Here is a 12,346-nt window from a genome sequence, read left to right on the forward strand (position 1 = left end):
TTTATATAATTAGCAACAGTGCCCCAGGCTTGTAGGTTTATGTTATTTATATTTTCCAAAAAGTCTACAGTTAATGTGTAATTTTGTTTTTCTGATTATAAAGCTATTTTAAAACAATAAATGCTGCTTCATATCTAATGTTCCACTAACACTGATAACTCAAGAACCTAAAGCTGGTGGAATATAGAACATGCAAACCAAACAGCACCACTTTTTCTGTTTTAAGTTAAAACTCTTTCTTGGAAGAACATAATCATCTCAGGCAGCAAAACATACTTTTACCCCTTCCCAGATGAAAGATTAGGCTTTGATGCCATTGCTGATTCATCCTCTGAGAGGCAAAGCTTTCCACCTCTTAGTCTACAGACCCTTCCTGCAGGGGCTGAGGGGCAGGAAGAGTGAACAGGTACCTAGGTGATTACAGAAACATTCATGGCCGAGGGGCCTCAACACTAGCTTATTTTATATATTGGCAAGGAAACCAAGGCTGTAGGTATTGTCATCAGCTTTCAGAAAGGACAGTCATTTAGGTGCTCTATTGATTCCAAGTCAAAGAGGCTCCTGCTCATCACTGCACTTGGCAGACTGTTGTATTAGAACACCAAGGTCAAATTCAAATGACTAAATAAAATATGTAATTAAAGATGGTCTTTATTAATTCAACGAGGATTTGTTCTCAGTAAAAACAAAAGGAAAATAAAACCCAAAAAAGATAAGCACATTAATGAAGTATGGTATTTTTTTTAAGTTTTTAAAAATTGACATTAGAAATCTTAGTCATACAGAGATTCTGTAGCTCAGATCAGTCTCAATTGTATGAGACAGTCAAATCTTTCAGAAACACTAACATGGTTCACTCTTCAAAGCCATCCTTGGAAAGACAAGCCAAATATTCCAGATGTTTCCTCTAAAACACTCCTAATAGAGAAAAGTGAACACAAACCCAGGGAATCTGAACTGCTCTCAACTGGCTAGAATTTGCAGAGTATTTCTTGAAGGGTCACGTTTTATCTCAATGTTGTTCTATTTCCTGATAGAATGTTTGCTGTAATGTCAACATAATTGCTCCCTAAGTTATTAAGTAAGATTTGCCACCCTTTATCCTGTGGTTTTGCATCCTCCCAGGCATACACTGGAGGTTTTGTGGGATATATATTTGTAATACCAAATACATTAGCCTTGCTCTTTGCCACACACCATTCTAAGCACCTTTTAACAAATAAATACCTCATGTTAAAATTTGTAAATACTAAAGCTCACTTAATCCGCATTATTACCTATTATTATTATTCACATTTTACAGATAAGGAAATTGAGGAACAGAAGCATTAAGGTTATCCCCTTAATAAATGGTAGGGTGGGGATTTAAAACTAGACTCATAGCACAGTTTGAGATGCAAGGCTATAGGATGAGAGCAGAATTACATGGTCAAATTCCAATCCCCCTTAATAAATGGTAGGGTGGGGATTTAAAACTAGACTCATAGCACAGTTTGAGATGCAAGGCTATAGGATGAGAGCAGAATTACATGGTCAAATTCCAATCTTACGCTTATAGACTCTCTGCATTATCAACTTTCAGAATGTGATGGAAGTCGTGTTTGGTGTGATCCAGGTGGATTTGGGCCAAACCTTTAACTCCTCTAGAAATGAATCCCCTGTATGGGAACCAGGATGTAGGAAGCACACTGCTTCCTTGAAGGCAGGGCTCATGCTGGATTGGACGCATCCAGGCCATTGGAAATCCTTGCTCCTCAACTGTCTTTGGTGTCAGGCCTGGTTTTCAAAACAGATTTACCTGTTCTGGGACTGCTTCCGTAGTTCTAGCCTAAAACACTGGTTTCCTTGCCCTAGAGCACTACTACTTCATCAGTGTGGACAAAGGAGATGACCACAATCCTCTAATAAACCCATAAAAAGAACAGGCTTGCACCACTGTCATGGATGTGCATCTGGATAAGAGGTCTTTAGGGACATGGTTTTAAAAGAATCAGCACATACAGCAGAGTTTAATAAGAGAAGTGTTTAGGAATACAACACTGTCATATTAAACAATGAAATTACAGGCAATGCTAACATTCAAAACAGATTATGTTTCAAAAGTTCATTTGTTAGGCAGTTGTTTGAAACTCTGGGTGAGCTGGTTAGGTTCCAGATCAGCATACAAAAGTCAGTTTAGCCCACCATTATACACAAGGAACTATTAATATTCCCAGTATAATACTCTGAATAGTTCTGTTTTTGTTAAACTTTGAGATAGCAGAAATTTGTCAAGGACTTTCAACTTCAAACTTCTAAGCCCATTTATAACCACTATCTCCTATAGGAAAACACATTCAGGTCACCACAAACAAACCAGACAGAACTTTCTCTATGAGGTTAGAGCGGAGCTGTTGCTTTTAATTGACTTTCTATCTCAGTTTATGGAAAAGAGATTCCGCAGTCCATTCATGCTCCAAGTGAACAGGGAATAAAGGGCAAGCAGGTGTCAGGCTTGCAAAGATCCAGACTCCTGGAGATCTCCTAGTATAAGGGTCCTCAAATGCTGGGCTGGGGGCCAGTATGGCTCTGTGGCCTGTTAAGAACTGGGCCGCACCACAGGAGGTGACCAGCAGATGAGTGAGTATTACCACCTGAGCTCTGCCTCCCGTCAGATCAGGGCAGCATTAGATTCTCATAGGAGCTCGAACCCTGCTGTGAACTACACATGTGAGGGATCTACGTTGTGTGCTCCTTTGATCTGAGATGGAACAGTTTCATCCCCAAACCATCCCCCTTCTTCCCCCCACCGCCGTCCGTGATGCCAAAAGGGTTGGGGACCACTGTCCTAGTACAGCTAGGTCAAGGGTCAGCAAACCGTAGCCCATAGGCCAAATTCGGCCTGCCTGCCTTTTTCTGTAAATAAAGCTTTATTGGAACCCGGCCACACTCATTGGTGTACATATCCCACTGGCTGCTTTGTGCTGCAATGGCAGAGTTGAACAGCTGCAAAAGAGATCACATAGCTCACAAAGCCGAAAGTATTTCCTATGTAGCCCTTTACAAGATAAGTTTGCTGACTCCAGACCTATGTCATTCCTTAGAGTCTAAATCCAGGATGTCTGTATTTCTTTTTTTTTTGAGACGGAGTCTCGCTCTGCCGCCCAGGCTGGAGTGCAGTGGCCGGATCTCAGCTCACTGCAAGCTCCGCCTCCTGGGTTCACGCCATTCTCCTGCCTCAGCCTCTCGAGTAGCTGGGACTACAGGCGCCCGCCACCGCGCCCGGCTAGTTTTTTGTATTTTTTAGTAGAGACGGGGTTTCACCGTGTTAGCCAGGATGGTCTCGATCTCCTGACCTCGTGATCCGCCCGTCTCGGCCTCCCAAAGTGCTGGGATTACAGGCTTGAGCCACCGCGCCCGGCCTCTTTTTTTTTTTTTTTTTTTTTTTTTGAGACGGAGTCTCACTCTGTCATCCAGGCTGGAGGGCAGTGGCACAATCTCGGCTCACTACAACCTCCGCCTCCCAGGTTCAAGTGATTCACCTGCCTCAGCCTCCTGAATAGCTGGGACTACAGGCATGCGCCACCACGCCCGGCTAAATTTTTTTGTATTTTTAGTAGAAACGGGGTTTCACCACCTTGGTCAGGCTGGTCTCAAACTCCTGACCTCAGGTGATCCACCTGCCTCGGCCTCCCAAAGTGCTGGGATTACAGGCGTGAGCCACCGCGCCCGGCCAGGATATCTGTATTTCTAAGAAAGAGAACAAAGAATAGTAATTCTACTAGATCTTGATTATCAGCGGGCCATGGTTACTCACATCTGTAATCCCAGTAATCTGGGAGGCCCAGGTGGCAGGATCACTTGAGCCCGAGTTTGAGACCAACCTGGGCAACCTATCTCTACAAAAATAAAACAATTAGCTGAGTGTGGCGGCTCATGCCTCTAATCCCATTACTTCTGGAGGTTGAAGTGGGAGGACAGCCATCCTCTCATATTAGAATTTAAATCCTGGTTTCAGAGGAACCTTTCCTCTAATATAATCCTGAAAGCTATGTAACAGATTCTTAGGGGTATTTTAGAAGCAAAAAAGGAGAAGCTTCAAGTTTGCAAATCTAAGAATATTTGTTTCTTAAAATTTTCTCATTGACGTGACTGTTATGCCCATTATATACAAATCCACATTCTAGGATAAACAGTTAAAAAAGTCATGTAGCTATTATGGTTATATCCTTAGAACAGCAAGGAGAACTCTTAGTCATGATTACCAAATTAATTTACAGAAGCTCCTTGGAGAATTAGGAGAAGCACTTGCACCTGATGAAGACACTATAGAAAAACAATGCCCAACAAATGACTTGTAAAGAAAGCTGTATATGCTAAAAAGAACTCACTTGAGTAGCAATGACTTTAACTTAAGTCTACTTAAAGTACTATATTGAAGCTTACCTTTTTCATATATTCAGTAACTGGGTTCTGCTGCAAGAATTCAGTACTCTCTCTGGTATAAAATCTCTCTGTGTCAGCCAAAAATTGAGATTCAAAGGATTCTTTATACACTGTTAACGTAGGGCCCTTTGCAAATGCATCATCTTCATTCAGCCCCAATTCCACTAGAAATGAATATGAGCTATATTTCAATTACCCTATTTTTTTGGTTATATTTCACAGAATATACTTAGGTGTAGCATTCAGTTTAAGTTATGTTTAAAAGGTAAATGTGAAATGGCAGGACATAAGTAACTCTTACTCACTAGTATTAAAGTACACTCTTTCAATAAAATAAAAAAGGAAAAAAATCCAAGATGTATAAAAAGCAAGTAATTCTGACCCATGGCCAGGTATGCTTCAAAATTATGATGAAGTTCCTTTAGAGAACTTTTATATTTCCAAAGGCAATAAAAATAACTAATTTTAAATTTGCAAAGAAATACAATGCTACCCAAGTTTTTAAGACATTGTATTACTTTATCAGTTTCTCAATCTCAATTTTTCAAGCTGATATAGATTTCTGGTTATCATTGAGCTCACACTCTAACATGTCCAGTAATCCACTACGAGACCAGAAAAGAAAATAATTAAAATGTCTATTTCATCAAAATTTCCTTAAGGCACACGGATCAAACAGCTTTTATGATGGATAAAAACAAAGTCACACTGACTTAAAAAGAAAGAGAAGTACCTTCGTAAATGCTAACAATGTCCTTTATAATATGAAAATATTTTAAAGTGAAATCTGTTAGAGCATTGTCATAATTGCCATTTGATGTGGAAACTTTGAATAAACTAAAGGGAAATTATTTACCGTAAGACTGTACAACTCCACTAATCAATCTTGTATTGATGGTTTCACCATTCCTTTCCTTTTCAATCAGCTTTAAAACAGCATTTGTTACCTTTAGAAAGGATGTAGAAAAATATTACACAGGTTATAGAATATGATATATATTACTACATATCCCTTAAACATTCACAGCCATTAAACAATGTAAGATGGGATAATCCAAAGGAGTGAGCAGACAAAGGCTAAGCAACGAAACTGTGAAGGGATTTTAAAAGGAACATGCACACGCACACGCTTACACCAGTAGGTACCTGTTTATTCAGTGGCCTGAACAGACAGTCTCTCCAAGTCACCAATGCAAGCTGGAGAAAAAAAAGTACAAAATATCTATACTTTTACTATGTTTTTCCAAGATTGAAGTCATAGGAAATAATCTAAATCTCAAATTACTTCATCAAAATTTCTAGATTACAAGTTGGTCAAAATCTGCTATCATGACGAAATCAGAAAGCCACTCTCTAGAGTCAACAACTTCAAGAGGTATCCAAGCACAGACATTTGTCAGCTCAACTTCTTTATTTATATTTTCTTTAACTGTTGTTGAAAACAGTATAGGAAAAGTTTAAAAACCGTAATTATTTTTAGGAGTCTGTGATGTTACTGTAGGGTACACATTTAGGTCAAGCAGGTTTCCAAAAGGAAATGAACCAAGATCATCCTGATTCCTATACTAACAACTTTTGAGTCTCAAGAAAGCATTTATATGTGAAAAAGAAAAAAAATCCCATTAGCTATTCCACAATACACACATATTTCAAAAAGGCATGGTGTACACATTTTTGTCAGTTAAAAAAATAAACAAAATGTTAAAGGGGAAGCACAAAAACCCCAAATCAAACAACTAAACCTAGAAAGTTTTGTTAGAACCAGATTAACTACATAGCAAAGTATCATTATGAACCAATTAACAATTTTGGTATAGAAACTGGAGCTACACAAACAATAAAAACAAGTCATGCATCCGGGATACATTACGCTTTTCTTTCTTTTCTTTTTTTTCTTTAGACAGGATCTCACTCTGTCCAGTGGTACGATCATGGCTAACTGCACCCTCCACCTCCTGGGCTCAAGCGATCCTCCTACCTCAGCCTCATGTGTGGCTGGGACTATAGGTGCCTCACCATGCCTGGATACATTTTTTTGTAGGTCTCATTATGCTGCCCAGGCTGGTCTCCTGTCTCGGTCTCCCAACGTGCTAGGATTACAAGCATGAGCCACTGCAACCAGCATTATGTTTTTCTTTTAAATTTGTCAAAAGTGAAGCTACAAAGTATTGCTATTATAGCAACATTCTTGGATATGGTGATTAACTTCTTTATGTAGAATCTGACATTTTAACAAAACTAGTTTTAAAGGGCATTGCCTGTGTTGATCACGAACAGACTGTTCTGAGTCCTCCCTTAATTGCTCTAGAACACTGGTTCTCAAACTGGAGCATGCATCAGAATTGTCTGGAGAGCTTCTGAGTCCTCCCTTAATTGCTCTAGAACACTGGTCCTCAAACTGGAGCATGCATCAGAATTGTCTGGAGAGCTTGGTAAAACATTGCTGGGCCCCATCTCCAGAGTTTCTCCTTAAGTCTAGGATGAGGCCTAAGAATGTGCATTTCTAACAAGTCCCCAGGTGATGCTGACAGAGCAGGTTTGGGGACGTGATACGGTTTGGCTATGCCCCCAGCCAAATCTCACCTTGAACTATAGCTCCCATAATTCCCTCATGTTGCGGGAGGCACTCAGTGGGAGAGAGCTGAATCATGGGGGTGGTTCCCCCACACTGTTCTCATGGTAGTGAATAAGTCTCACGAGATCTGATGGTTTTATAAGGGTTTCTGCTTTCACTTGGCTCTCATTCTGTCTTGCCTGCCACCATGTAAGATGTGCCTTCTGCCATGATTATGAGGCCTTCCCAGCCACGTGGAACTGTTGAGCCCATTAAACTTTTCTTTATAAATTACCCAGTCTCAGGCAGTTTTTTATCAGAAGTTATGAAAACAGACAAATATGGGACCATACTTTGAAAGCCAATGGACAAAAAAACCCCTTTTGCTGACTGAAGCAACATATATTAATGAGAGTGATTTAGTAATTAATTCAGGGTCCTCTCCCTGAAGCAGGGTTTCCCAGACTATAAAGCATGGGAGGGCTAATCCTCAGGGCTCGCCCTCAGGTATGGCACCTGATTTGCCTGGGACTGCCACGACTCAGGACTTTCAGTGAGAAAACTCAGGCAGTTCCATGCCAATTGTGATGGTAGGGTCAGGTAATTAAAGAAGAAATTTTTAAAAAGCAAATGCAGAAATGGACAAATTGTATTTTAGAACTCCAATTTACCCATTCCTCTACTTTCTTGCTAAAAAATATTTAAGGGACATTTATTGATAAAACAATGAAAATTAGTTTACTACTCTGAAAAAAGCTTAATATTTGCCTAGATTCTCTTACTAAAAGACAATTTATCATTTTAAAAAAACACATTTAAAACAAAACTCTTACTGAATAGATTTCATATATTCCTTTTCGTCCTTCGTCACATTCACGGCGAACCCAATGTCTATTGAGGTAGGCACAAATTCCATTCAGTACTTTGCTTGAAAATCGATAATCTTCCCATTGTTGAGTGTAGAATTTCAGTACACTCTCATCCATCAAATCTTCTCCATCCTAAAAACAAGTTAACTAAAGCTTTAAGATGACTAATTTGTCACATTATAAATTAAAAATAAAAGTGAGTAACATCTACTGTATTAAAATACATTGATACATGTGATTTTAGGTGGCTTCTTTAAATTACTCTGTATACAAAAACATGCTAATAAACTCACAAGAATATAGTAAAAACAATTCTTTCATCTCAAATTAAGCAGGAACATTTTTCATGGTATTAAATATCCACAAACACTCAAAAAAAGTACCCTGAACATTTGATATGCAGGTAATTCCTTTTTATTAAGAAATTTACCTCAAAATCATCTGTATTTTTAATATTTTGTTTAAAAAAAAAATTGGCCAGGTACAGTGGCTCACACCTGTAATCCTAGCACTTTGGGAGGCCAAGGTGGGCAGATCACTTGAGGTCAGGAGTTCAAGACCAGCCTGGCCAACATGGTGAAACCCTGTCTCTACTAAAAATACAAAAGTTAGCTGGCCGTGATGGTGCATGCCTGTAGTCCCAGCTATTCGGGAGGCTGAGGCAGGGGACTCGCTTGAACCCAGGAGACAGAGGCTGCAGTGAGCCAAGATCCTACCACTGCACTCTAGCCTGGGCAACAGAGCAAGACTCTGCCGCCCCCCCTCCCCCGCAAAAAAGAAATCAAATCAACATGTCCTACTCAGCAATTCAGACAACGAGGCTAATACTATTCAATTTTTAAATGTATCTTCTTCCTTCTTAAGAACCACAAAACACTTTTTTGTGGTAATCTGTAAAAATAATGTGAGTACGATAGTATAACAATACTTCTTCTTTAACAAGCCCTCATAAAGAAAATGTGCATTTACCAAAATTATTTTTATCCAGATTTCTACAACTCGAGTCACGAATTTTTATTTGAAGGAGACTAGCTTGAAATTTTTTCTTAGGGATTAATGGCATCTACAAAGTAAGCTTTACCCTTTAAAAACGTTAATGGCGGCCGGGCGCGGTGGCTCACGCCTGTAATCCCAGCACTTTGGGAGGCCGAGATGGGCGGATCACGAGGTCAGGGGATCGAGACCATCCTGACTAACACGGTGAAACCCCGTCTCTACTAAAAATACAAAACTTAGCCGGGCGCGGTGGCGGGCGCCTGTAGTCCCAGCTACACGGGAGGCTGAGGCAGGAGAACGGCATGAACCCGGGAGGCGGAGCTTGCAGTGAGCTGACATCTGGCCACTGCACCCCACCCTGGGCGACTGAGCGAGACTCCGTCTCAAAACAAAAACAAAAACAAAAACGTTAATGGCACTGTATGGCAGCACTGCCATTTAGGTGTGTGGAGCAGAGAAGCACTAAAGAGGAAGGTGGGGGCGGAAGGGCTGCAGGAAGGGCTGGGGCGAGCCCACTGGCTTCTCTGAGCCTGTGTCTTCAGTGAAAACTAAATGGCTACGACAGACTTGAAGCTCCACCTGTATAAGGTACACGAGTGACCGAACAAGCCATGTAAAAACCTGATCATCTCTTGACACACATAATTTTTTGTTCATTTAAATTTAAGTAATATGAAATGAACTTTAAAATGTAAAGCTAAGCTATTTTGGTTGATGGTAGCTGACCTTTTTAAAATGCAAAAATATCACTGAAGGCATGGTCATCAACACTATTACTTAACACAATATACTGTTTCTTACTTTAGTACTAAAGAATAATTAATTAGAACATTCACTTTACAATGTGTTATGAATAAAAAGAACAGTGGCTTCAGCAAGACCTTAGAAACACCATGTGAGGAAGACGAAAATAATACACTAGTCACAACTTGTGGCCAGCCAACTACATACAGTCTGTTAGCATGATGTTTTAAAGTCTTCAAATAGCTTGTAAAAATAAATTAGGTAAAACAATTTTGCAGCATGCAGAAATTTCTGCACATCGTGTAAATCAAAACTATTTAAAATATATACACAGAAGAGTTCCTGCAAATGTCCCTGGGTTGAGAGTATAGATGTCTTCACTCTGTGACAGTGTAGAACCAGACGAAGGACCCACTCGCTCATCTTGTGGCTAGATACAAGGAGTCACACTGCCTTTGCTACAAAGGATGAAGACCAAGGAAGAAAAAGGCGGGAGATGAACGGGAAAAGACTCCACCACTGCCCAACCAAAGGCTTGGAGTGGGAGGGACCTATGCTAGAAGGAAATGGATATTCACAGTGAAACTCATCCTAGTCACGAGCACAACTTCACAGCAGTTTTGAAATACACGTCATGGCCAGGCACTGTGGCTCACACCTGTAATCCCAACACTTCGGGAGACGGAGGCAGGAGGACTGCTTGAGCCCAGGAGTTGGAGACCAGCCTGGGCAACATAAAGAGACCCTGATTCTGCAAAAGATTTAAAAATTAGCTGGGAGCTGGGTATGGTGGTACATACCAGTAATCCTAGCTACTCAGAAGGCTAAAGCGGGAGGATTGTTTGAGCCCAGGAGTCGGAGGCTGCAATGACCTATGATTGGACTACTGCACTCCAGCCTGGGTGACAGAACAAGACCCTGTCTTTAAAAAAAAAAAAAAAAAAAAAAAGGGAAAAGAAAAGATAAAAAAAAAACAAACTTCACAACCATGTGTAAAGAGCAAGATCACATTTGAAAAAAATGGTTTCCAAGACTGAATAACCTTACAATTATTTATACACCTGACAGGGAACCCCACGTTGGGTTTACAGTAAATGCAGGTAATATGAATATGTATTTGCTTTAAATAAAAAAGTTAATCACTTCTAACCACCAAATCCAAAATGGTTGGTAACTTAAGGAAGGTACTATTATGCTAAAAGGTTATCAAAGCTTTCTAATTTTAAAAAACAGAATGAGCTGGGCACAGTGGTAAGAATTTGCAGAGTCTCAGCTACTCAGGAAGCTGAAGTGGAAGGATCACTTGAGCCCAGGAGATCAAAAATCCAGCCTAGGCAACATAGTGAGATCTCCATCTCGAAAAAACAAAACCCCAGAATATAGTTTATGATGATTTCATATTCACAGTAGGTAAAAGACTATGCAATAGCAAAACACTGTCACCCACATTAGTGTCTAAAACATAACAGATGACAGTGAAAGATTTAACAAGTTAGAACCACTATTTCACTCCTTTTTTAAATATCCTGTTATGAATACTCAGTATATATGTGAAACATCTTACCTTAAGAAGATTTGTCAAGTAATTCTTCAAAAATTCCTTAAGTCGTTTATACAATTCCAGGCCAACAAACTGAGCTCCTCCAGGTGTCTGCCCCTTTTTCGACTTAGAAGGAGGAACTCCAGCTCCTCGTGCTTGGTTTGACTGGTGAACACTAGTACAGTAGTTATAAACATGACTTGGAGAGAAGTTAAGGAAACCAACATATATCACAGACATTAACGGTCATTAACATAAACGTATTTTCTTATATTTCATTACCAGTGCATTCCCAATATATCAACCAAAACCTGTTAAAAACTAGAGTGGAACAAAGATCCCATTCACACTATCCATAAAGCTAAAGGCAACAAGCCCCATTCACAAGGTTCTTGGTAGGCCTTGAGAGCAACGCCGCCAAGGTGGAGAAGGGAACATTCCAGGAGGGAGGCTGCCAATAAAAAAATCTGGACCTTTTACATTATCTAATGTGACTGACCTTGTGGAAAACTGTCCCAAAAGGAAAATGCAATCACTGACTCCTGGAAAAGCAAACAGCTAACAACAAGCACTGTCTATTATGATGCTCAGCTGTAACTTTTTCAGAGGCACACATTCTAAATATTGAAATAACACAAACTTTATTTTAAAATGACTTAGAGAGCCAAGTCCTTATATTACAATAGTTGTAGATGTCTAAAACTTATCAGTCAATGGCAGCAGTGTCCACACACTACTGAGAAATACAGAGATGTATAAACCACAGCAGAGACAGCTGATTGCAAAACAGCTGCGTCTGCAGGGGGAGCACAGAGAATGAGAAGATGGGGACGGGCAGGGCAGAGAACCACCATGTTCTGTTGTATCCTTTAAATACAATGAGCTTATCTGCATGTATTATTAATTGACTAAAATGAACGGAAAGATACTTATACTCAGAAATATCAACAAAACAGAACAAAACAATATTCTGGTATAATTAAGAATTTACTACATAAAGATACTTCAAGACAATGGGTAAAAGATTATCTAATAAATGGCATGAGGCAAGATATTTCTAAATATTCCATGTTATATTCCAAAATATATTACAAATGGATTAGGATTTAAAATATACAAGCTAAAACAGTAAAACCAAGAATATATATGTGAACACTTATCTGTTCTCAGGTTGGAGTGGCCGTTTCTAAGTAAGGTCATACAAAAAAATGAATTCAG

At 39.6% G+C, this 12,346-nt stretch overlaps 1 protein-coding gene across 6 annotated transcripts in view; it reads right to left on the reverse strand.

Moving 5' to 3' along the window:
- The window catches only part of LOC105474844 (cullin 1), a 104,980-nt gene that overhangs the window by 37,252 nt on the left and 55,382 nt on the right, over positions 1–12,346 (reverse strand). For all 6 annotated transcript variants that reach the window (XM_011729649.3, XM_011729651.2, XM_011729650.3 and 3 more), the window contains exons 3-7: positions 11,153–11,327; positions 7,813–7,980; positions 5,572–5,622; positions 5,282–5,372; positions 4,426–4,589 (exon numbers count right to left, since the gene is read on the reverse strand). In XM_011729649.3, the coding sequence (XP_011727951.1) occupies positions 4,426–4,589; positions 5,282–5,372; positions 5,572–5,622; positions 7,813–7,980; positions 11,153–11,327 (649 nt within the window). The remainder of the gene's footprint in view (positions 1–4,425; positions 4,590–5,281; positions 5,373–5,571; positions 5,623–7,812; positions 7,981–11,152; positions 11,328–12,346) is intronic.

This window comes from Macaca nemestrina, chromosome 4, assembly GCF_043159975.1.
Source record: "Macaca nemestrina isolate mMacNem1 chromosome 4, mMacNem.hap1, whole genome shotgun sequence".
NCBI classification, from domain to species: Eukaryota; Metazoa; Chordata; class Mammalia; order Primates; family Cercopithecidae; genus Macaca; species Macaca nemestrina.